A 26,614-nucleotide genomic window follows, 5' to 3' on the forward strand; every position below is an offset into this window, starting at 1 on the left:
CCACTGTCAACATTTCATGGCCACATTGCTAGCTCCCCTGTCAATAGACAGAGCAAAGCAATGTGGGTAAGCATCCCATAGTACAGTGTTGAGGGAAGGCAGAGTTGATCCCCGAGCTTCTTGGAATGTTGTGCCAGACTCAATACAAACAAAAAATGGATCCCAGGACCAAAGTTCTTACAATCCAGAGATTTATTTGTGTTTTATTACCGTTTTCTTCAGGGCCAAACGTTCAGCTGACTCTCGTATTGCTACTTTCCTTGACTTCTTTTCATACTGCTCTTCCTTAGAGGATGAAGTGGCCACTCTAGTTGCACTAACTCCTTCACCTGTTGCAAAAAGGTTCCTTCTGGCAATGTATGCAGCACTTTCCTTAATTCTTTCTTCTTCTGTATCAGTAATCCCGCTAACAAGCACTTGACTGAAGGAATTAAAAAAGCACAATCACACTGGAAAGAAGTGAGAAAACATTCAATATATAACAATTTATTTTAGGTTGACCCTCTCCGTTTAATATATAATGGCCTAAGACTCTTCAGAATCTGTATCTACTTTAAGGATCATTACCTAGGAAACAATTTTGTATCATATTAACAACAGATATACAGAACAGTACAGACTGAGTATATCATACTAGATAAGGACAATATAATTTTGGTGCATTTCTCTGTAACAAGCGTGTCATGCAATTTTTCATTCTAACATGTTTCCTGTTGTGCTTTCACATTTCCATGGAGGTAAAGATCAGTGCAAGCCATACCCATAGTACAGCTATCACAATAACACTTCAAATAGTGATTTGCTGTAGAGGCACTTAACAGAAGTAGTCTAACAAACTCCTCACTTATGATTTATATTTAAAAAAATCCCCAGGCACTACAAAAAGTTCTCCACTATCAAAGCAATGTTTTATTCTTTAAAGTTAGCAAAATAATTTGTTCTTCAAACTGTTTTTTTAAAGATGAGTAGTATTTCAAAAACACTTTAATCTCTTTTTAACATGCCCCTCAAGCATTTGAAAATGAAGCATACAATCAGCATCTCTCATAATATTGTCACATTCTGTGGTGCAATCCAGACTAACGAAGAATTGTATCACTTCTTATAATGTAACCCCAAGTGCCCCACGATGCCTTGCTACTGTGGTTCACTTCTGGAATGTCCACAGTCAGCAATAAGCATGCACTCTGTTTTACGTACTGGGGAGCCCCGCCTGCAATATTACAGATTTCCAGTGGCTTCCACCAGCCTTAGTTATCAACTGGCATGATGGCTTCACATTCTTCCCAGCCCTGAATTTTCCCAGAATCATATGTCCTGAAATATCCTGCCCTGTCCTGGAAAAATCAAGAGGAATATTATGATTTTTTGCCCCTCTAAGGAGGCAATATTCAACAGTTTGCTATTTTAACTGGAGTTACCAAACAGTTCATTTTAAACACAGCACTGGATTGGTTTAGATTAAAAATAAAACATGTTTAACAAAAGTAAATGTTTATTTCAGCAGAGAGAAAGGCAACATGGAATCTGGTGATGAAGGAAGCTCCATACTCTTTTTTTCCCACTTGTGTCTGCTGAAATGCAAAATGTTCTGTTCTCTGCCATCTTCTCTCCCTTTTCTCTTGATGAGCCTTTAATAACTTCCATGTACATTAAGGTAATTGATTATTTCTTTTCCTTTTTTTTCTTCTTTTTTCTCCCCATCCCCCCTCTGCTATTTATTGATTATGTCTTTCCCCCTTTTTTTTCTTCCCCCCTTCCCGTCCTCCTCTGCTATTTATTTGAAAACTGGACCCCTTAAACTCCATGAATAAGTGGATTAGCCCATGAAAGCGCATGATACGATCAACATTTTTTGTTAGTCTCTAAGGTGCTGCACGACTCTTTGTTGTTTTTAATTTTTTTGATGATTACCTGTTCTGTTCACTCCCTCTAGGGCACCTGGCATTGGCGTAGGAAGACAGGATACTGGACTATATGGACCATTGGTCTGACTCAATATGGCTGTTCTTATGTTCTTATGTTAATATGAAGCAACAGAAATAGCAATGGAGATTTCTAAAAATTGTTTTAAAAACTCATTTTTCAGACCATATCCACACTATAAACTTACATTGGTATAACTGTGTCACTCAGGCTCTGAAAAATCCATGCCCCTGAGCAATACAGTTATTCTGACCTAACCTACAATGCAAACAACACTGTGTCAATAGAAGGGCTTCTTCTGTTAACATAGCTACTGCCTTGTATGAGATGGATTAGCTATGCTGATGGGAGAAGTTCTCCCATTGGCATAGTAGCGCCTTCACTAAAGCTCTACAGCAGTGCAGCAGCACCAGTGTCACTTTTTAAGTGCAGATCTGCCCTAATATAAAAAATATAAATGAGGCTTTCTAAACATAGCTGAATCTATAACATTTTTATTTTAAGGCAAGCTCACTTTCTTTTCTTTTTCATTACAAATGGTTAAGATACCAAAATGTAATGGAACTTGGATTTGACACTCCAAGTTCTGAGCAACTTCTGTGAGGTAAATAGGAGCTTTAGCACCTTGCAGGATTGGGCCCTGGGCAGCTTAGAAATCATTCCAAAGACATTATTTTCCTCCTTTCCTTATATGCCCAGGCAAAAGATCAGGATTCAATGTTCCCAGCAAGGATGAATCACATAAAAAATAACAGAGCATTTAGGGACTGATTGCACATTTCTTATAAAGTTAAGGCTCGCATTGATTTCAGTTGGAACTTAACCTGTGTATAGACTGCAGGTGCAAGCCCATGGGCGGTGGGTGAAGGTAGTACTAGGGGAGGCAAGCCCCCAGCTCCACCCCTATTCTCACTCCTTCTGCCAAGGCCCTGCCCCCTAGAAGCTAGGCCCTCCCTCCCCCATGGAGAGGTGGTGCAGAGCCTTCTGGGGCAGCAACACTCTGACCCTAGTATGCCCACCGTAGGCATTCTTAAGGAGGAATATGGGTGAGGCCAGGCTGGTAGTTTGGGAAGGCGATGCCTTCCCCACCTATTATACCCGCAGCCCCTGTGCAAGCCTATAATGCAGTGGTGCAAGTGGGCTGGTACAGTCTGGTATGCCATACCTGCAAGTCATTTTCAGCCTGCATGGTTGACCAGAAATATTTTTTGCAGGACACCCCCCAGTCCCTCCACTGGCTGCCATGCCTTTGTGTACAGGGCTGGAGCCTGAGGGGTGGAACTGGGAGTGCTGGGGCAGCAGAGGAGCTGCCAGCTTTCTGCTCCTTTCCCCCCCTCCTGCTCTGTACACAGACCCAGTGGCTCTGTAGAAGGGCAGGGGGAAGGACTAGGAGTTTTCCTCTTTTCCCTGTTGGAAAAGGCATAAAGGAAATGAGCAGAACACAGACTGCTCCCAGCTCCACCCCTTAGCCCTGTCAGTCTGAAATGTGGCAGCTCTGTGAAAAGGGAGCAGGGCTTGGAGTTCTGCTGCTTTCCCCACTGGGAGGGTCAGTGAGGAAAAGAAAAGAACTGCCAGCAGCTACTCCAGCTGCCATCCCAGCACCATCTCCTACCCCCCACCTTGCCTCAGGTAATATGGGTTTGGGAAAGGAGAGGAGGGGAAGAGCATGGGGGTCCCAGGCAGGGGGCAGGGCATAGTATCATAGGGGCCACTTGGGTGGTCACATGCCCTCCCCCCCTTAGCTGGTGTGTCCACCCCCTCCCTACTGGTAAGATATTTTGTTTACTTGCACCCCTGCTAAAATTATACATTTAAAACACTTCCTTCAAGTATGGCACCTACAAATTTTCATCTGACATGTGTTGTTGGGTCCAGAGTTCCTGTCTATGAGCCAGATTCAGTAGCAGTTAACTATAGCAGAAATGACCTCATTAGATTCAGTAGTAATTGGATCAGCACTTGGTACTTTATATGCTGGAACAGCAACAGGATTTCCCAAATTTTATATTCCATGACCCAAATTCTGCATTGACTTATACCCTGTGCAGTTCCAGGGAAGTTGATGTTCACTCTATGGCTACGTCTACACTGGCACCCTTTTCCGGAAATGCTTAAAACGGAACAGTTTTCTGTTATAAGTATTTCCGGAAAAAGCGCAGCTACATTGGCAGGATGCTTTTCTGGAAAAGCACTTTTTCCGGAAAAGCGTCCGTGGCCAATGTAGACGCACTTTTCCAGAAAAAAGCTCCGATCGTCATTTTTGTGATTGGGGCTTTTTTGCGGAAAAGACTACTGTGCTGTCTACACTGGCCCTTTTCTGGAATAGTTTTTCCGGAAAAGGACTTTTGCCCGAACAGGAGCAGCATAGTTTTTCCGGAAAAACACTGACAATTTTACAGTAGATCGTCATTGCTTTTCCGCAAAAGCAAGCGGCCAGTGTAGACAGCTGGCAAGTTATTCCGGAAAAGCGGCTGCTTTTCCGGAATAAGTGGCCCAGTGTAGACACAGCCTTAATGTGTGTAAGAAAAAGAGTCACATGAATGTATTTTTACAGCAGAATTTGAAACCCATGAAAGCAGAGGGTTCTAATGGAAGCATTGATACATTATTGAAACAGTATCACAGACAATATAACAGCAGTGGTTAATGGCTAGAATGCTGACCTTTTCAAGTATCTATTTCTTGTACAAACTATCTGCACATGGGAAGCTGTGCACTCATTTCACAGGAGAATTTAGGTTTGATTTATAACATACACATGGTTCAATTATCCTTCAAGCAAGAATAAATATTTGACAGTGACGCATCATATCACTTCCACAATCCTGGCACACAAACATCAATATGATGCCAACAAATTCACAAAAACAAAACACATATGCTAAAAGGCCTACTTGGACATTCTAATGACCATCATGTGCATTTTAAAACTCTTAATCTAATTCAGGATCACAGTGTGTGCCAACACAATTGCCCAAAAGCATTCACAACATTTTGAATTGTCATGTGCAGGAGCTGGGTCAACAAAAGGTAGTAGTATAAGGCATCATAATAGTACTGATGATAATATTTTGGAATTCTACTGCATATTTTATTTTAGGATTTCGAGGTATTGTACAGACAGAAATTAATTAAGCTTCAGAATTCTTTGCTGAGTTAGGTAATATTATACTAATTTTATGAACAAGTTAAGTGAAGCACAGTGTAGTCATGACTTGCCCAAACCACACTATCCACTAGTAAAGCAAAACAGGAGTCATGTGATCCAACTGCCGGACAACATTTCCCTCCAAAAGGAGGAATTGTACAAATTGCATTTGTAAAGGCTTGGCATATCTAAAAGGAGACACTTTTGTCTTGGGGAGAAAGGGAAGCATAAGAACATAAGAATGGCTAAACTGGACCCAACCAGAAGTCAATCTAGTCCAGTGTCTTGTCTTCTGACAGTAGAAGCAGCTAATGGAAAATTGCAAATGCAACATTCTTTTAAACACCCCAATTAGCTAAAGGAAGGGCTGCATTACTGCTTAAATCAAGCTAACTCTGGCAGGGACAATTGCACAATCACTCTGAATGAAGCAAGCCCATAGGCCAGGAATTTCAGAACCCTGGCATAGTGTATCTTCACCTGTAGCCAATAAGAACTTCTAGTGTAGACCTGCCCTAAATCACTTAGTGCCACAAAACATAAATAACTTTAAAGGAGCTTTATTGCAAATTGTGTATGAGATTTCAAATCTATTTATGAGATTACACACACAGTAGAAGAGATACCATTTCCAAGTGTAAATTCAGTAGTAGCTCATAATACCAGTGAATTCCACATTTTCAGCCATAGGTGAACACTTTTCACACAGCTACTATTCCACATCTGACCTCATAATCCTCATTCTCAAAGGAAATAGGCACAAAACCTTCAAAAATTGAGACTGGTAACTTAAATTCATAATTTATGCAGGTCAATAACGTAGATTTAACAGAGACATTGGTTTTTATGGCCTTTTACAACAACTTGTAACACACACTACTGCCCACTAATCCTCTATAATCCTACAACTGTGAAAGTACTAATTGCCCACTTCATTTTATGCGGTCTCCTATCACATTGTGAACCCGTTGGCTATGTCTACACTGCCATTTTGCGCAAAAAATATGCAAATGAGGCAAAGCGTGAACTATCGCTGTGCCTCATTTGCATAATTAATGAGGCTCCATTTTTGTGCAAGAGGCTTTTGCACAAAAAGGAGCCATCTATACAGCTCCTTTTTGCACAAAAAAATCCTCTTGTGCAAGAGCCATTCTTCCTGACAAAAATGTGGAAGAACAGCTCTTGTACAAAAGCCTCTTGCGCAAAAATGGAGCCTCATTAATTATGCAAATGAGGCACAGTGATAATCCAAGCTTCGCCTCATTTGCATATTTTTTGTGCAAAACAGGGGCAGTGTAAATATAGCCTTTATGTTTAACAATCTATCCCATCTTGTATTTGCCTTGGAGACTGTAGTTTGCTTTCTCAGACCTGAAGAAGCGCTCATAAAGCTCAGAAGCTTGTCTCTTTCACCAGCAAAAGTCGGTCCCATAAAAGAAATTACCTCAGCTACCTTGCCTCTCACATTTCATAAATGTCATGTGAAAAGCTTTGCAGGAGACACAAAAGCTAAACAGAGGTGTGTGTATTTGGCAGTAAATGGGCTTTTCTCCTGATCTCTAATCACGAGTTAGCTTTCCATTACATTAACCTGAACAAGTGACTATGCTTAGGCTGTCAATAACTCATAATAAATCTTTATGTCATATACCAGGAAAGTCTCCATGTTTGCCTTGGTTTTGGCTACTATGTAAAGTTCACATTGAGATTTACTGAGGACATTGCTGCAGCTGAAATGTATCACATCAATAGTGGACATGAAATAAGTATCACCAGTGCCTGGGAGCATTAGATTTAATTATATTGGACTTGAGATCTTAATTGCTTTTATTAATATTTTTTTCCTCTTCTAGTGCAAAACATGACCAAGGCTTTTTTTTCAGTTTTGCCATATTTAACACTGATTTGATATGAGACATTTAAATTACAGAGAAAAGCTTTTAAACAGGAAAACAAACAAACTTGATTCTCAGACTTCTAGGAAGTGGGGTACATGACCCTTCAAATTCACCACAGATTCATTGATGTCAAAAACCAGAAAAGACCATTATAATCTGAACTATTACATGGCTAAATGTTCATAATTCTTTTTCCTTCTCATAGGAAATAAGGCATGCATAGTCCAAATGGCAAGAGTACAAAACTAAATCAGAATAGATTCGTAGCTTGTCATTGACTCGTTCAGTGACCTTGGGCAAAACACTTAACTTCTCTGTGTCTTTGTTTCCCCATATGTAATGTGGGGGAAAACCAACCCATTTTTAAAAAATCATTTTGATAGATTAAATAAAATAGAAAGATTATTAATTATTATAATATTAAGTAATATTTTGTAAATAAATAATAACACCAAGAAAAAGGGAAAGGAAAACAAACATACCGTCCTGTGAACACTGGTACTACATAGTCAATGGCTTTATTTTCTTTTTCCTCAGACAGTAAACTCTGCTTTGCCCTCTTTGCTCTGGGACTCAACTTATAGGATTGATCTTCTATCATTATACTGGAATCTTTTAGTCTGAAATAAAAGTCACATAATTAGACTCACAAAGAAAATTGGCAAGCTGTTGAGAAAACATCCCAAAAACTAAAAGAAATACTAGGCATTTTATAATAATTTTAAGTTCTCAGATGTTTTCTTAGCAAGCAATTATGATGTTTCAATTAGCAAGTTTCCGAAATGCATTTTATCTCTGTTCATTAAAGGTGCCAAATTGATGGGCCTTGAAATTAAATCCCTCTATGTATGGAGAATGTCCAGTATACATACTAGCAATGCACATTTCACCACTCCTGTTAGCTGAGCCTTCTAGGGTTTCAAAGCCCCCATCCATGGCTAGTCTGTGTTAATCAAGTTTGGCAGGTTCCAACTCACGTAACTTATAATGAAATTTTTTGTGTTGTGGTTACCTCTCCACTAGATCCTGGCCTGTGACTGCCATCATCTGTCACCAAGGGCCATTGAGCATCTAACAAATCCTAATGGATTTTAATCCTCTGTACTCAATTTCAGCCAGTGAGCTATGGGTGAAAAGCTCTGTATTCTAAAATCAGCCATGAAATTATCTAGTTCCCCAAGCTGGAATATTTTTTGATATGCAAAACACTTGAGTGCTAATATTTTTAAAACCAAATGTATGCAAACTATATGGTAGTGTGAATTTCAGTGACTGATGAGACTTTGTACTACTATTATTCCATGCTACCCCACTACCATATAATAAAAAAAAGCAAACACAATGAATTAGTTTGTCATTTAATGAAGAAAAAGTAGAGGAGAGAAGAAACACAGTAAAAGGAAATGCCACAGTTGCCAAATCTTTGTCCCTTAACCTTGGACAAATTTCTGAAGACAGTTGGAACACATTTAAGGCCTGGGTAGCTGTACAGCATTCTGGTTTATTTTTAAAAGTGTAATCATTCAGTTTAACAATGGAATGCCAAATGCCTCCCTCTTTCCAAAAGCACGGGTCCTCCTTACTAATATTTTCAGTATTATATAACAACAAGCCTTGACCTTATTATTAGTCATTTCCCCCTCATATTCATAATACACACCAATGGTATAAGTCCTAAATAAGCATCAGGCTTTTCTGAACCCTTGGCCTGTCTATCCACTTGCAATCTGAACATGCCACAAGAAATCCAAGGATATCCGGTTTTTACACTGTATGTCACCAAGATCCATGTCTACACCAGCTATAAATGGGTAGCCTGAAAGGTCTTGACTAGAATAATCAGTCACATCTTAAGTCCAGCTATTTGGTATGGGAAACTGAATGAAACTCAAGATAATCTTCAAATCTATACTGTTAGTACTAATACAGGAAATATTCAGGCATATATGGGCTTGTGCACTTTGTAGTAAGAAGCCTTAATCCAGAGAGTAACATGCTTTAGAGATGCAACTACCATAATTTGTGTTCCAAGATGGAACTTCTTGATATTCCAAAATATCTGCTAAATCCCACCCTTGTGATAGTCCATAAGGGGAAAAATATTACAGGCTGACATAAGCTAGGACCAAGCAGCATTGTTCCAAGTTTGATTGCCAGGCACGGTCTCTCCATAATGCTCAAGAAAGTGCAAGTAGTATGTCAATCTGTACATCTCATTCCTCTCTTCAGAGCAAAGGCTAGCACATCCGCTGCTTCAAGCAGTACATACTAATCAACACATGGTGATCACGTCAATTGTAAAATAAATTTGCCCCCTGGTGTGCATGCATTAAGCCACAAACTTTAATTACATGATCACATGCTTTGGACAACCTGAATAATAGGCAGTGCTACCAGCTCTGCCTATAATGAAATGGATAGCCATATATGAGATAGGAATGACTGCATCTTTGACTAAGGATGTTAAGTATTGAGTAATGACTAATCGTGTACTCGATACAATTTGTCGATAAGGGGCTGCTGCAGCTCTGCAGTTTAAATGTAGTAGGAGCTGGGTGTGCAGGCAGCCTGGCTCCTGCTACATTTAAACTGCAGAGCCACAGAGAGTACCTGGCACGAGCTGGGTGGCTCTTACTACATTTAATAGGCAGAGCAGCAGTGCTGCTGTGCCTCTGCCTCCCGTGCCCTCACTCCCCACTGAAGAGATGGTGTTGGGTGAACTGGCTTTTAAGCCATCTTCCCCCTCCCCCCCAGAACTGGCTCCTGCTTCTCCCACCCCTTTGCTGCCTCTGATATATAGGCAACAACAGTGGGGCAGGGAGAAATGAGAGTAGTTGACTCGCCTACTCTTTTACATCCCTATCTTTGATGATTGGATTTAGACTCTCTGCACTATTATACTATGTTTGGACTTCTCCTAATGTTTCTCCACATATGCACACATACAAAGCGGATTTATTGGATGAAGTCATTCTCTGTAGCAGAAAAGCCCAAAGAAGAAAAGGGCTAAAAATGTGGAGAAAAATTCCCTTAATAGAATTTTCCCAGTACCATTTCCTTAGATCTGAGACATTTAGAAGCTGGTTTCTGCTTCATCCTGTGACAATATGGCTCATTGAGGAGCTGTAGTGGCATTGGCTAGATATGCTTGCATTGCTCAGCAGCTGCCACATATTAGGAATTCCAAGCTCTATGACCTTCGGCACCAAAATCCAGGTATAAAGCAAGATGTGACCAATAATCTAGACAAGGCAACACAGAGCAGAGTGAGTGTGAAACAGGATATGCAGCAGTATAATGTTAGATAATGTACTTATCTTTAGGATTTGTAGATGATATAATATGTGCATTGCAGCCAACCACAAATACACTCTGACAAGCCACAAACAACTGGCAAAAATATGACAGCAACCCCAAAGCATGCTAGTTACTGTCCATAAATGAGCACTGCTCAGAAGGAAAACTAAGGTTTTTACCCACCCAAAAAGTCTTATTCGTGTACTATTTTAAAATGGTGCAAAATGGGCATCTTGAATTTGAACCCTTTCAAATTTCCTGTGGTTCACTACAGATTTTAAAACCTGGACGTGAACTTACCTTTTGATGCTTGATTGTTTCCAGATCTAGAGAGACCAATTTTGTACTCTTTCTACATTGAACTGAAACATAGGGGGGTGGTGAAACACTGCAATGGGTTACCTAGGGAGATGGTAAAATCTTCATCCCTAGAGGTTTTTAAGTCTCGGCTTGACAAAGCCCTGGCTGGGTTGATTTAGTTGGGATTGGTCCTGCCTTGGGCAGGGGGCTGGACTTGATGACCTCCTGAGGTCTCTTCCAGCTCTGATTCTATGATCTGTGGTAGAAATAGTTGACTCAATTTTTCAGCACTGTTAAATCCAACCCATACTTTTCCACCCTTGATTCTTCTTGAAGCACAAACACAGAACCCTTGTGTGACAAAATGTTGGCCAATACCGATCTCTAAGGTGTAAACAGAACCATAGCGGTGTGTCTACACTGCACTGTAGCTTGAAATAAGATTGCGCAATTTGAGCTACACAAATTGCATATCTTAATTCAATCTTATTTTGAAATAGCTTATTTCGTACTTTGGCGCTGGCTCCTCATGGAATGAGGTTTACAGGAACAGTGGAATAGCAAGTCCATTATATTATGAATTAATGGGCTTGCTGTGAAGAAATGGGATGGCTAGTTTGGGATACTCTGGTATCCCGAAATAGTGCTGCAGTGTAGACGTAGCCTAGGGAAGGAGCAGCCAATTAGGGGCTGAAAGAAAAAGCCATTCAGGACCTGGTAGACAAATATAAGAAGAGCTACAGGGCAGAGGAATCAATTACTCCCTGGAGCTGGAAGTGCTGGATTCCCTACAGGCAGAAAGAAGCTAGTACTCTGGACACAGCAGTGCTGCTAGCAGGGAGCTAGAGAGAGCTCCTAGCTGGCTGCTGGGATTTGAAGGCTGAGGCTCTGAGGCAAAGGCAAAGAAAGTGCTGGCATTATGGGAAAGTGGCCAGACCACTGGCTATAACTGCCACTGGCTCAACGGCGGGACAGTTGGACTGCAGCAGTCATCCCTGGAATGGGGGAACACAGATTGTGATATGGCCAGAGGGTTGTGTCATAAAGAGGATGACACAGTTTTTGGACTGGCATGGGTCCAAGAGCAGAAATGACAGAAGACAAGGCACCACCTGGAGAGGGTGTACCATCCTGCGAAGATAATCCTCAAGACAGCCAGACGGAGGTGCCATCATAGTGAGCGTAGCCCTGTCCCATTTCCTTAGATCTGAAACACCTAACCTAACCCTAACCTTGATTCAGAACTGAACCTAACCTCCTTAGGCTCATATCTAGTTGTAGTCAAATCTTTTCTCAGATCAGACTGTGCACCAGACTACAAGACAGACTCTACACCCACACAAGGAATTTGAGTGGAGTAGGGGAATAAAGAGCTTCCTTACTTCCCTGTGCAGGTTATTCACACCATGTGTCACAATGTTGTTGGGAGAATAAGCATCATTGGGCTGTTGCTCCTCTTCCCATGAAGTGGGTGGGAATGGATGGCTCTTGGTGGAGCCTTGATGTGGAAGGGAAAGTAATATAATACATGGCGCATCCTTCTTAAAAAGGTTCACAAAAGGCTTTAGAGCTATAGTAAAAATCCAGATCCAATTAATCTATGACTCCAAGCATTTTGCCAAGTGGAGTACAGTGATTGTTAAACAGGCAGAAAAGAAAACAACATTCGAAGACTGAATTAAATACATTTAAAAAGTGGTAAACAATTTTAAAAGGGGTAAAAATTACCATAGAATCATAGGACTGGAAGGGACTTCGAGAGGTCCTCTATACAGTTCTCTGCACTTATCACAGGACTAAGTATTCTCTAGACCACCCCGACTGGTGTTTGTCTAACCTGCTCATTGACATCTCCAATGATTCATAGGCTATTTATGCCAGTGCTTAACCTCCTTCAGTTAGAAAGTTTTTCCTAATGTCCAACCTAAACTACCCTTGCTTCAATTTAAGCCCATTGCTTCCTGTCCTATCATCAGAGATTAAGGAGAATAATTTTTCTCCCTCCTCCTTGTAACAACCTTTTATGTACTTCAAAACTGTTATCATGTCCCCTATCAGTCTTCTCTTTTCCAGACTAAACAAACCCAATTCTTTCAGTCTTCCCTCCCAGGTCATTGCTTTCTAGATTGTAATAATTTGTGTTGCTCTTCTCTGGACTTCTTCCTATTTGTCCACATTATCTCCTGAATTGTGGTGCCCTGGCCTGGACATAATAATCCAGATGAGGCCTAAACAGCATGGGGTAGAATAGAATTACTCCTTAAAACACTTCTGCTAATACATCCCTGAGTGATATTTTCCATTTTTGCAACAGTTGACTCATATTTAGCTTGTGTTCCACTATGACTCCAAGATCCCTTTCTGCTGTACTCCTTCCTTGGGAGTCATTTCCCATCTTGTCCCAACCAGGCATGCCGATGGGGGTATGAGGGAGGGAAAAGAGGGCAGTTGCCCTAGGGCCCAGCAATTCAAAGGGGCCTAGGGCTCCTGGCTGCCGCAACTGCTACTGTGGCAGTGGTGATAGCCAGATCTCGGGGTCCTTTAAATCGACACCCGGAGTGCTGCGCCATGTGCTTCAGGTAGCGCTGAGGGGAGGCACCACACTCTGGGCAGCATGGAGGGTCCATCCCCGCCCCTTCTACCCGAGGCCTTGTCCCTTCTGTGAGTGTGGAGCTGGGCCTCCCCACCTTACCCTGGGGCCCATATAGGCTGTCAGCACCGTGTGCATCTGATTGTTCTTTACTAAGTGGAGTACTTTGCATTTGTCCTTACTGAATTTCATCCTATTTACCTCAGATTATTTCTCCAGTTTGTCCAGATCATTTTGAAATATAATCCTGTCCTCCACAGCACTTGCAACCCTTCTCTGCTTGGTATGATCCTCAACCCTTAAACTCCCTATAGGTACATCTACACAGCAGGGCAAAAGTCGGAATAAGCTACGCAACTTCAGCTATGTCAATTGTGTAGCTTAAGTCAAAATAGGCTATTTTGGCTTTTGGCACTGTCTACACAGCAGGAAGTCAAAGGAAAAACACTCTTCCTTCAACTTCCCTTACCCCTCATAAAATGAGGGTTACCATGAGTCGGAGCAAAAAGTCCTCCTGCTCAACATTATGTTGAAATAAAGGCCTGTAGTGTAGACTCACTCTTTGTTATTTCAGAATAACATCAGTTATTCCCAAATAATAATGCTGTGTAGACATATCATTATCTAAATCATTGATAAAGATATTGAATGGAACTGGACCCATAACTAAACCCTCCCTTATATTAAGGATGGGAGGGGGGGGGGGGAGGTACATCTGGTACAGGAGATAGCAGAGAGACTTCTGCTAGCAGAGTTTCCCTGTGCAGGGGAAATTCTCCATGGGCCATCTCCAGCATCTTTTAAGTTAACTTTGCAGTGTTTAAGTTTGCATGGTGCAAAGAGGACATAGCAGACTGGAGAATTGTCTATATACTTAAACTGGAGCCTCCTCAGACACATGTGACAGTCAAACTCTTCCAGATCAGTAAGAAGCACTCTTTTTATTATATTATTTTAACTTCTTGACAGATTCATCATGCAGCAGGCCACATTGCTGGTCAGTGGTTATATTGTTTGTACCCACTTGCAACTGCAACAGTTTTTAAAGAGGGAAATGCTTTCCTGTAACAGGTTTCATGAAAATATTTTCTAGCTCTTCCTGTCACTTTTTTAAGCTAGACCTTTTTTAATCCTCTCCTAATATAAACTAATGGATGCGGGCAGTTCCAATAGAGATTTCAAAATCACTCATCTATCTTCTTGTATTTCTCATAGATACTAGTTACTCAATTTATTCTTAGCAAAAGTATTAACTGCATATACTGAAGGAAACACTCTGTTTTTCTGTTTGTTTGGTTTGCCTCAGTCATAGCCTCATGATCACTATCTTTCTGAAAACAAGTGAACATGTTTCAAGCTCAGAGCTTGCCAAATATTTTGTATTTCCTCTTTAAGTAACCCTCTCACCCACACTGTGGTGGATAACCAGTCTAAAGCACAAATTCCTTTGCACTGGACTAGTAGCTGTTGTCAGAGAACAGTATGTTGTCAGTCAAGTAAAATACACATGAAAAACCACTGAAAGTTTGCACACAAATTTGCATGATTAATCATCCAATGTAAGAAAATAAGTGGGATTAATTTAGATCTCTCATTTACTGGGGGGGGAGGGGAGGCAGGATTTATATGGCCTGTACTTTTGTGTGTCCACCTTGCTCCCTTGCACATAAATGAGAAAAAGATCTGCTGGGGGACATATGGTTCTTCCCTGGGAGTCCAAGTAGCAAATCTGTTCCAGTGTGCCCTAAGTAGGCTCAGAAACGAGGGAGGAGGGCTGGGTGAACGTGATGCCAACAAGCAGAAGAGAAACTGTTCCATCCTCTCTCTTGGGACTGTGGCTCCTGGACACTGGAGTGTAAGAGTAGACCTTTTTAATATGCAAGAGGCAGGTTAGAGGCATGAAACAGCCTGCCTGAGTTCACTGAGCTCATTCTAAAGTTGCAGTAATGTAGCCCCATGCCTATTGTTCCTATAGTTAACTGTTCCCTGTCTCAGTCAATTCCCCCCAGCAGCATAACACCTGTGAAAATGTTAAAGCCTCCTACATTGCCAGAGTGATGTTAAGGACTTTTCTTATAAATGATAATAAGGGAATCCTCAGTGAAAGACTTATGTCATGGGGAAGGCACAATATGATCCATGGGCCAGATCCAGCCCATCAAATAGGGCTGCCAGGTGTCCAGTTTTGAACAGGACAGTCCAGTATTTGAGCTTTCTGTTTGGGAAACAAACTGAGAAAATATAAATGTCCAGTATTTTCTAAATAAGATGTAATGTAGATTGTGATGTAACGTCAAGTGTGTCTAATATTTTTGTTGAAACCATCTGGCAACCCTATCATCAAACCAGTGGCTGGATCCAGCCTGCCATCGTGCTGCAGCCCAGCAGGAGCTTTGGGCAGACTCTGTACCGTCCGTGCCTGTGCACTGCTCAAAGCAGCTGGATGCAGAGGCCATGTGTTTCTCTCAGTGCCATGAACCAGAGGGCGAGGGGTTTGTGCGCTGCCCCCGACACAACTGCTGGAATGGAGGCTATTAGTTACCAAGTGTTTGCAACTTAACTTTTATGTGCTTAGGAAATGTTGAATTGTTATTGTGACTTTGTTCTGTATTGTAGTTTAAATAAATTATGAAATCAATCAAATTATGATTATATTGCATTATCTTGACAATTATGTATACCGAATTTTGAATCTTTTGGTGCAGAATTTTGAATTTTTTGGCACAGAATCCCCTGTAGCCATTGTATAGATGTAAGGGGCAGAGCTGGTGGTAATGCCTATGGTAAAGTTGCCTAATACATTCCATTCTAAACCTTGGGGTTTAGTTGCTCATAATCAGGGGTGAGCAAGGCTAGCTCCTGAGCTGGCCTTCCTCTTCTACATGAGGCCCCGCCCCTTCTGCTCCCCTTTCCCCACAAGTCCAAATCTGCCCTTGCAGTCACCATCCCCCATTTCCCTAGAACACTAGGTGATGTGCAGCCACTCCTGCCAGAAGACCATCGAGTGAGTGTGCACCCCCCACCTTGGAGTGCCAGACAGTTTGTAGACCCCCCTCCTACCCAGTCCTGGAGCACTGAGTGATGTAGCCCCAATGCCAGGAGCCCCCCACATTGTGCAGCTACCCAAGTCTCTTCACAGAAGAAGAGTAGCCTGCTTGAGCTGGGGATAACTAGCAGCAAGAGGAGGCCTCTGGCCAGAGCATGGGCAGGTCCATGTGGGTTTGTTTGGGGAGGCATATCCTTCCCCTGCATATTAGAATGCCGCCCATGCCTGTAATTCTGATAAACTGTAACCATCAGAGTGAAATTCTCCATGCTTGCCCACTGCTCAAGGCTGAATATCTTTGGATAGTTTCAATGAAAATGATTCAGCCAGTTCAAAAAATGATGCTAGCAAACAACAGACAGTTTTGCCAGTGTTAATTTTTTGCCTCTTCATTTCTTCAAAAAGCTCTAGCACATCCATACCTTGTATCAGTAACTTGCAATTTGGTGGTGCTTGGAGTGTCACTTGGATTTCTGATAGATGTCTTTTTTGTCCCCTCAAAATCCACCCAGATTTGGATGAGTTAAAAGTTTAACTGATTGTGCTGTTGTGTGGTCAGGTGTAGGGGTGGAGATGAGAGTTGAGCCAACCAGTTACAGCTGGGTCCAACGTAGGCAGAGTACAGAGACTGAAGGTCAGCACTGAAGGGACAGAAGCCAAATGACAGTAGTGAAGGGTAAACCAAGAGTCATAAACCAGAAGCGGAGCCAGGGATAGGACTGGAGACAGAGGCCAAATACCAGAACCAAAATGTCAACCAGTCTCATAAGTCAGAGGCAGAGTCAAGGATCAAAGCTATTAGTCCAAAGTCAGAGGGGAGCAGGAATTGGAAGCAAGCTGGAGCAGGCACTGGAACAAAGGCAAGCACAGCTGACGGTGAGGTATGCATCAAGCAGCTACTGGGCTGCTGTGGGATGGGAAGGGAGAAAGAGATTATAAGCAGGCTTATTAAACCAGCAGCCAATCTGAAGTTGTGGCCATTCTGCCAGTTCCAAGGCATAAAACCATAAGAATATCTTCAGAGGTCCAACATTCATTCCCACTCACCGACAACCAGGGCCTGTCACCATTACAAGTCACAGCTTGGAGCTAATGCACAAGTCTCTGTTGGCTCTTAGCCAGGCTGTAACTGACTCATCAATCTCTAAGGGTATGTCTACACTACAGCACTATTTCGAATTAACTTAATTCGAAATAGTTAATTCGAATTAAGCTAATTCGAAATAATGCATCTATACACAAAAACTATTTCAAAATAGCATTTTGAACAGACAGTTCTCAGGGTTCCCCGCTTGCTTGTCTACCTCGATGAAGGACAGCAAAGCGGTCCTGTCTTGGAGTGCTCTGAGTGCCCACACTCGGGACACCACAGCACTCGGCCACATGGAGCCAGAGCTGCCCCTGGGCACGCTGGTGCATCTTGTGGGGACGTTGCCATCAGCCCGGCTGCACTTGCTGCAGGCTGCCATCTGGGACGTCCATCGGTGAGCTGTCAGGATCCAGGAGGCCCTGAGGGAGAATGTCCACTCTGAGGAGCCCTCAGAGCCTCCCCGGTCCTCCCCACCGGGGGCTCGTGCCCCGTTCCTCTCTCATGTCCTTCCGCTTACCCCTCCCTAGATCCCCTACCTGATGTCAAATAAAAGACACGTATGTTCAAAAATAGAAACTGGGTTTATTGAACAAAACTGGGGGAAGAGGGGATGAGCCTCTGGGGAGACTGGGAAAAGGAGGTGGGAGAGGGGAAGAGAGAGGGTGGGAGATGGGCGGGGGAAACCTGGGAGGAGGGAGCTGGAAGGGGGAAGCAAAGAGAAGAAGGGGGAGGGGAAGCTCAGGGTTGGGGCTCTCGCCAGACCAACCTGACTTTCATGCAAACCTGCTCCTGGGTTTGCATGTGGCCTTTGGTGGCCAGGATGGCATGTGGCCTTTGGTGGCCAGTCTGGGCACAACGAGGAAAACTATGGCCAGGCTGGTAGCTATCCTACCATAGACGGCCGTGTTCCTCCGTCTAGGGCTGAGATCATGGAAGTTGGGGGCATCCCCCCAAACCTGAATAAGGTACATGATTTCCACCCTGGACCGGGAAGGCGCCCACCTTCTCCAGCCCCTGTCAGGCTCCTGGTAGCTGGCAGACTGCTCCTGGTGAGCGGTGGAGGGCTGGCTGCCAGTGGCTTGCTGGCTCATGTTTTGGGGCCACTGGATCAGGAGCCCCAGTGGCCACTGCTGGCTCTGGGCTGGCAGGCTTGGAGCTGGCACAGGCACTGTGGCCAGGGTCTACCCCTTTAAAGGCTCCAGGGCTGGAGGAGAAAAGAGTAGGTTTTCCTGGTTGTGCCCAGAGTGGCCACCAGCGCTCCTTGGGAAGGCTGGAGGCCCCCTATTTCGAATTAAGTGTTTACACAGCACTTAAGTCGAAATAGCTATTTCAAATTTGGTGTTACTCCTCATAGAATGAGGTTTACCAAATTCGAAATAAGTGCTCCACTATTTCGAATTTATTTCGAAATAGTGGTTTGGTGTGTAGATGCTATTAAAGTTAATTTGAAATAACTGCTGTTATTTCAAATTCACTTTGTAGTGTAGACATACCCTAACTGAACAAGGTGCCACAAGAGGACAGAGCACCACACCCAGAAGGCATTGGATACGTACTTCCCCTAGCTGGGGAGCGAATTCTAAGCTTCAGAGACTTCCTAGTTGGTATCCTGTGTGGGCCGAGTCAACATACATGAGTTCTGGACCAACATACATGAGTGGAAGGCCTGCGTATTGTCAGAGCTCAAGGGGCTGGCCTATGTTTAAGACACTGCTCAGCAAGGCAGCTGTCAATTCTGCTACATCAGTTGATCAGATATGAGACAGTATGGCAGTTCAACCCACATCAGTACATCCTTTACATCATCATTCAGCACAATCTGAATTGGGTGATGTTGCCCAGTCTCATTCTGCACAGTGTCCACAGAAAGAAGGTGAAATTTGAGTCTCTTATTAGAGTGCTTGTCTCAGCTTCAGCTGCAGAAGCGGTTATCGAGGAGAAGTAATGTGGCCTGAATGAACTGCTCCAGCTGGCCCAAGAGAGGGCTATATTGTTCCAGAGCAGGAAGCCCAAGCCAAGATTTCCCCAGTAAGTAGACTAATGATGAGCCCTTATCAGGCCTGCTCAGTGGAAAACAATTGGGGGTGTAACAAGAAGAGGAAAATGAATTGATTTAGGAAACTTCAGAGCTGACTAAAATCACCTCTCAACTTGTCTGGGAGTGGGACCTTTGGCTGCTGGGGGCAAAAGCCAGGGTTGCTAGAGCACTCTCCTGGGCTTGTAGGGTGGCCTTGTGCTGTCGCGCTAGGGAAAAACTGATCTCTGGGGGGCCCTTAACAGTAATGTGGGCCCATAGCCTTTGTATTAGGATGGCTCAAACTACAGTAGACAGGATCATGGATGGTCAGGCCTAGTGATTAAGCAAGAGTTCAGTCTACTAGTTAGAATTGGATCCAGGATTGGCAGAGTCCATAAAACAGGCCAAAAGTCAGTACAGAAATGACAGAAGCCAATTACCAGAACCAGGTCACCCAGAGGCAGAGTTAGGGTTCAGTACTGGAGAGGTGAAAGCCAAATGCCAGAACTGGAGTGTCAACCAGAGCTGTAAGTCATGCAGAGCTGAGGATTGAAGCCAGAAGGGATAAATAACACTTCCCTGACTCACTTTCTCTGCACCATTCATGATTTCACAGATCTCTATGGTATCCCCACTTTAGTCATCTCTTCTCTAAGCAGAACTCCTTAATCTCTCCTCACATGGGACCTGATTCAGAGCCCTAATCCTTTTCATTGCCCTTCTCTGTACCTTTTCCAATTCAAATATGTCTGCTTTGTGCCACTGAGGCAGTGTAAAGAAGCCACAGAAGGGGTGAGAATCTGGTCCTGGGGCAGGGACCTAGGTGCTCTGCTTCCCGTTGCTGTGGTGAAAAGGAGTGCAGTAGACCGGGAGAAAATGGTGCAGTGAAGTGGAGCAGGCTGCTGTATAGCTCAGGCTCCCACTGCTGCAGTCAGTGGCGGGGGGACCGACCCCTGCTGCCCTGCCATGCCAGTCCCCCAGGTAATCCCTGGGCTTCATCCATGAGAATGAGGCAGCTGCCCTGGGGTCCCCTGCAAAGTCCAAGGCTTGGGCTGGCTGCCCCGATCTGTCCTATGGACGGGACGGCTCTGTGTCCTGTCCATCTTGATTAATAGTCACTGATAGGCCTATCCTCCATTAATTTAGCTCAAAATTCAAACTGCATGTTTTTTGCTCAAGATGGGCTTAAGGTACACAATTAAAATCTAGCGTTTTTTTTTTTTTTAATTTAGAAACAGGTGTCATCCCATTATAAGAATGGGGGTTATTTCAAAATATCTGATCTAGAACCGTATTTGAGTTTGGATTTCAAGCACCTACAAAAATGTGTGCTGTTCAAATATAGGGGTTTGATTCAGGCCCATATGTACTTTATAAAGTTTCAATAGTGACTGCATAATTTTTTTTTCTGGTTTGATTTAAACACACCTCCCCTGATCACAGAGTTGAAAGCAAAAGGGTCCAAAATGCACTTGTTATTTACAGCCCAGCTAGAAGTAGGAAGTACAGTTAATTTCCCAAGAAAATTTGTTTTTGCGAGATTTTCAACTCAATTTTGCATACCCGAATTTATTTGGATTAGTTGTATAGGATTTTGTATACCATGCTCTCCTAACCCCCAGCACAGTGATATGTGCACAGAGGAAAAGGGATGTGGTTGGGCTGCTCTTCCCCTTTGCTGATCCATAGGGGTTAGAGTGGCTTTTGAAAGCTGTTGGCAACTGGTATAAAATAGAGAAGCCTGGAAGTCATCATAAAATATATGACTTATAATAAAAAAATCAAATCTATGTACTCATATGAAAAATTCAGAATAACTGGAAATGTAATAAGGTTGTGTCTTTGTAAGAAAACTGTTCAATGCATTAGGCCAAATTCATTACCTCTGGTATGGCACTATAGACCTCAGTGTAGAATTCATCCCTGGTGTAAGTACACTGGTGACTTTAATGAGTTTGCACTGGTCTAACTGAGAGTAGATGTTTTCTGCTATGACTTGATCCTTTTCTCTATTGCTAACTGAAGTACTAATCTTGCTTTAATACTACTCTAGCTGCTTTCATTATCACTGAGGTTATATACAAGGTTCCTGAGGCCAGGAAATCTAGCATATTCCACTAATGTAGTTGTTTAGACCATGTTTTATTATATTATGTAAATGTCAATTAGGACATGTTCTTCTAGCACCTGACAAAACCTTTACATTTCTGCTTTGAAAATACCAAGCTTCTCAACTACTCTACAGGGTGGCAAGTTGACAGGGGGGCCAACAGCTTCGCCAGGCACCTGGGCAAAGTGAGGAGGGGCCAGATCCATGCTCCATGAACGAGTGGGACAACCAGCCCTCAGTGCCACCCAAACCACAGCACACCCTCATTGGCTGGCCTGAAAGTTGAACACTAGTATGAACTAACAAAGCCATTACACCTCACAAGAACTATCTAAGTTATATATGTTCTTGCAGTGGGTCCACCACCACAATACTTTCAACAAGCAGACTAAATTTCATCCACCGCCCCAAAACTAACTGAAAGCTGTAACTATGGAAAATATATTAACTACTGATTACAGTGACTGCTCCTGTTAAAGTCAATAGGAGGGTGGACACTGATCTAAGAGGGCAGTTGAGGCAAACAATTTCCTCTATCATTGTTTCCAAAAAGTAGCTGTGTTTTGTCCTACCCATGACTGTAGGCTTCAGATCCAAGACTGTAGTCCGCAGCGCTCTTATTCAGAGATCCAGATCCAAGACTATAGGCAGCAGACTTTTTACTGAGGGATTCTGATCCAAGTTTATAGCCTGCAGACATCCTACTTAATGATTCAGATCCAAGACTGTAGGCAGCAGACCTCTTACTGTGAGCTGCAGATTCATGATCATAGGCGTCAGACATTTGACTGAGGGATTCTGATCCAATACTGTAGGCAGCAGACCTTCTACTGTGAGCTGCAGACTCGTGATCATAGGCTGCGGATCCATGACTATAGATTGCAGACTCATGCCCAGAGGCTGCTGATGCATGTCTATATGCTGCTGCAGACTCATGACTGTAGGCTGCTGCTGACCCATGGCGGTAGGCAGCAGATCCACGAGCGTAGGCTGTAGACCCATGACTGTAGACAGCAGATTTACGTTTCTCCTCGTTTTGGTACTGGCTGAGAGTGGATTGCAGCTCTTTGTGACGATACGCACGGTCATAGTGTTTGTGATGTTTCTGGTAAAAAGGTAAAGCCATCATGGTGTCTCCTAACTCAGCTTCCACTGCACTTTTCTGACTGGAAATGCTACGATGTCCACTGTCTGAAATAGAATAGATTAAACAGATGAAAACTTAATCGAGGGAAACCTCTGAATTAACAATAATATAAAACCTAAAGTTTTTCCTTATGTCAGACCAACACTTAGGACTATCTTAATACAATTCTCTTAGAGTATGTCTACACTACAGAGTTATTTCGAAATATCTTATTTTGAAATAGTTATTTTGAAATAATGTGTCTAGACACAAAATGCATTTTGCTATTTCAAAATAGCGTGTCCACACTGATAGGATGCTGAATCGCATTTAAGGCCGGCCAGAACCGGTTCTGCCAGGGCATCAGGTCAGGAGTTACCTTGTGTGGCTGCTGTCTGAGGCTATCTGAGATCTGTGCTTAAAGGGACCCCCCAGGACAGCCAGTTCTAAGGTTTCCCTGTTTGCTTGCCTACCTTGCTGAGGAACAGCAAAGCATTTTTTTCTCTGTGTGCTCTGGTTGCTTCTCCTGGATGTGTTACTGCAAGCCTGGCAGCACATTCTGCATGCAGTAACAGTCTCCCTGGTGTGCTCCTCTGGGGGCTTGTGCCTCATTCCCCCCTCATGTCCTTCCACTTACCCCTCCTTATACCCCCCTTCCTGCTGTACAATAAAAGACACGTGTTCATTACAACAAAGCCTCTTTATTGAACAAAACTGGGGTGGGGGGAGAATGAAACTGAGGTGAGACTGGGGAAAGAAGGTGGGAGAGGGGAGGGGGAAACCTGGGAGGAAGGAGCTGGCAGGGGGAGGCAAGCGGAGGAAGGGGGAGGAGAAGCTCAGGGCTATGGGTTGGGGGTCTCGCCGGCCCAACTGTCTCCCACCACCGTGGGTGCAGGGCCTCAGTGTCTCTGGGGGTGTGGGGAGGGTGGGGAGGAAGAAGCAGGGGGGGGGAAAGGAGTGGGAGGAGGAGAGGTAGCTGGGGAGGCAGCAGGGGCTGGAGCAGCAGGAGGCAGCAAGCTCTGCCCCAGGGTCAATGACCCCCAGGATGCGGTCCATGGCATCGAAATAGGGGCAGGCGTCTGGGTCTGCCCCTGTTTGGGAGCTGCCCCCTCTGGTCCTGGCATAGCCTGCTCCTAGGTTCGCATGTGGCCTTTGGTGGCCAGGCTGGCAGCCATCCACCTGTAGACAGTTGTGTTCTTCCATTTAGTGCAGAAATCATGGATGTTGGAGGCATCCCCCAAACCTGAATTATGTCCCTGATCTCTGCACTGGACAAGGCAGGCACCTGCCATTTCTGTCCCCTGGCAGGCTCCTGAGAGCTGGCAGACTGGTCCTGGGGAGTGGTGGAGGACTGGCTGGCACTGGCACTGTGGCACAGCTCATGCTGGGGCCACTGGGTCAGGTGCAGTGACTGCTGGCTCTGGGCTGGCAGGCTTGGAGCTGGCACAGGCACTATGGCCAGACTCTACCCCTTTAAGGGCTCCAGAGAGGAGGGAAGGGAGAGGAGTTTTCTTGATTGTGCCCAGAGTGGCCACCAGGGCACCCTGGAAAGGGCTGGAGGCCCCTATTTCAAAATAAGTGTCTGCACAGTGCTTATTTCGAAATAGCAATTTCGAAATTGGCATTATTCCTCATGGAATGAGGTTTATCAATTTTGAAATAAGCCCTCCGCTATTTCAATTTAGTTTCGAAATAGCGGTTTGGCTGTGTAGACGCTGGTAAAGAATAACGGCTGTTATTTCAAAATAACTTTGCTGTGTAGACATACTCTTGGGCTGTGTCTAGACTGGCCAGTTTTTCCGGAAAATCAGCCGCTTTTCCAGAAAAACTTGCCAGCTGTCTACACTGGCTGCTTGAATTTCAGCAAAAGTACTGACTTCCTACTGTAAGAAATCCGTGCTTCTTGTGGAAATACTATTCTGCTCCCATTCAGGCAAAAGTCCCTTTTGCGCAAAGCTTTTGCGCCAAAGGGCCAGTGTAAACAGCTCAGAGTTGTTTTCCGCAAAAAAGCCCCGATTGCAAAAAGGGCGATCGGGGCTTTTTTGCGGAAAAGCGCATCTAAATTGGCATGGACGCTTTTCCACAAAAAGTGCTTTTGCGGAAAAGCATCCGTGCCATTCTAGACGTTCTGTTCCGAAAATGCTTTTAACGGAAAACTTTTCCGTTAAAAGCATTTCCGGAAAATCATGCCAATCTAGACACAGCCTAAGGGTTCAGGAAACTCATATGTCATTCATAGGATTCAGAAATCTTGCTCTGACCCAGGGTCAACCAGGCACTCCCCAGGATTAATCATACCATGAAAAAATAACAGAGTTTCATGTTCCTATGCTCACTGATACAACTCAGCCAAAGTCTCACAGCTATATTATACTGATAACAAAACTGACAATTTCAATGGCAAAGCCAACAGCATCATAGAGTATTCATTCAAAAGTTCTAAACTGTCACTAAATATTTCATAAACATCTGTCCCCACTGAAGTCAATAACTGTGTTGCTATTGATTTCTCTGGGGCTAGAATGTCCCCATTTTGATTCGTACCTTCAAAATGTGGCACTGGGGAGACACTTGCCTATTGCTCTCTTTGATGAAAACGGATAAAAACAAATCACTTAGCTTCTCTCCAATGTCTTTCTTTTTCTTGACTGCTCTTTTTACTTCCTAGAAATCTAGTGAACTGACTCTTGTGCAGGATCCCCAGTTCTAATATACCTTAAGGTTTTTTTTAATTCATTTTATGCCTTTAGCAATTTGCTCTTCACAGTTCCTCTTAACCTTCCTACATTCATCAAACTTTTCCAGCTATATTTTATCTTCCATTACGGATCTCTAAGACATCAAGAATTGTTAGAACCAAAATGATCATTTAAATTGCAATTATATAACCTCATTGTAGAATATTCATTCAAGAGTTCTTAACTATCATTTTAAAAACTAGTTGCTATATCAAGGGGCTAGAAGTTAGCCAATACTGTACTTGTTTTTTTTAAAAGCTGCTTTGTGTGATCCTGTAAATAATAAACCAAAGATCTAACTAGAACCAGATGAACTGGACATTAGATAACTAAAAATGAAGAGCAGTGTTATTAAATCACTAGATGAATGTGATAGAATAGAGACAAACTAGTTTCTTTAAAGGAAAATCATGCCTCTCTAATCTGTTAGAATTCTAGGAAGGACCCAATGAATTATGGTAGTGTACAAAGAAAAACCAGTAGGTATATTTTATTTGAACTTTCAAAAAATGTTTGAAGTCCCATATAAGAAGCAATTAAATAACATGTTATGGGGTAAAAGAGTAACTTCTGATTTGAAGTTAGAACTTCTTATAAGAAAGAAAATAAAGATTAGGAATACATGAAGGGCATGTCTACACAGCAGGGCTAAACTCAAAATAAGCTATGCAACCTGAGCATTGTCTACACATCAGTTATTTCAAGATAGAGCACTCTTCCCCCGACATCCCTTACTCCTCGTACAATGAGGGTTGCACGAGTCGGAGTAAGCAGTTCTTCAGCTCAACATTATTTTGACATTATGTCAAAATAATTGCTTGTTTGTAGATATGGACTATGTTATTTTGAAATAATATCAGTTATTCTGAAATAATGCTGCTGTGTAGACATAGCCTTAATCTTCAACAAGGCTGTTGATTTGTGTAAACTGTCTTCATATTCATATAACACTAAGCATTGGAGAATGTGTCTTATTCTTTTCTTCTTTTCCACCTTCATCATCTACATTCCCACACATAAAACAGGTTTAAGGCTTGCAAGCTAGAGTGAATCCATGTCCACAGAAGACAGAGATGCAAAGAGATGAGTCTTGCTCTGTAGACTAAAAGGAAGGAAGCCACTTTGATTTCCTGTAGTAGAGAGTGCTACAGTTGATCTACCTGCATCTTCGCCAACTTTTTCTCCAGAACTGGCAAGCTTAATCATTCTGGATACTAGCAGTTGCATTGTTCCTATTGCTCAAGGTATGCTTTCATCATGATTACTTCAATGTTGAGATCTGGTCAATCCATCTCAAAAAGGAAATGGAACAAACAGAAAAGGGCCAG

At 43.1% G+C, this 26,614-nt stretch overlaps 1 protein-coding gene across 2 annotated transcripts in view; it reads right to left on the reverse strand.

Annotated features, from left to right (window-relative positions):
• The window catches only part of MYOM1 (myomesin 1), a 98,274-nt gene that overhangs the window by 70,039 nt on the left and 1,621 nt on the right, over positions 1–26,614 (reverse strand). For both annotated transcript variants that reach the window (XM_075920929.2, XM_014581523.4), the window contains exons 2-4: positions 21,995–22,613; positions 7,455–7,592; positions 211–421 (exon numbers count right to left, since the gene is read on the reverse strand). In XM_075920929.2, coding sequence (XP_075777044.2) covers positions 211–421; positions 7,455–7,592; positions 21,995–22,551 — 906 coding nt within the window. In that variant the 5' untranslated portion in view covers positions 22,552–22,613. The remainder of the gene's footprint in view (positions 1–210; positions 422–7,454; positions 7,593–21,994; positions 22,614–26,614) is intronic.

This window comes from Pelodiscus sinensis, chromosome 2 (assembly GCF_052426305.1).
Source record: "Pelodiscus sinensis isolate ZL-2025 chromosome 2, ASM5242630v1, whole genome shotgun sequence".
Classification (NCBI taxonomy): domain Eukaryota; kingdom Metazoa; phylum Chordata; order Testudines; family Trionychidae; genus Pelodiscus; species Pelodiscus sinensis.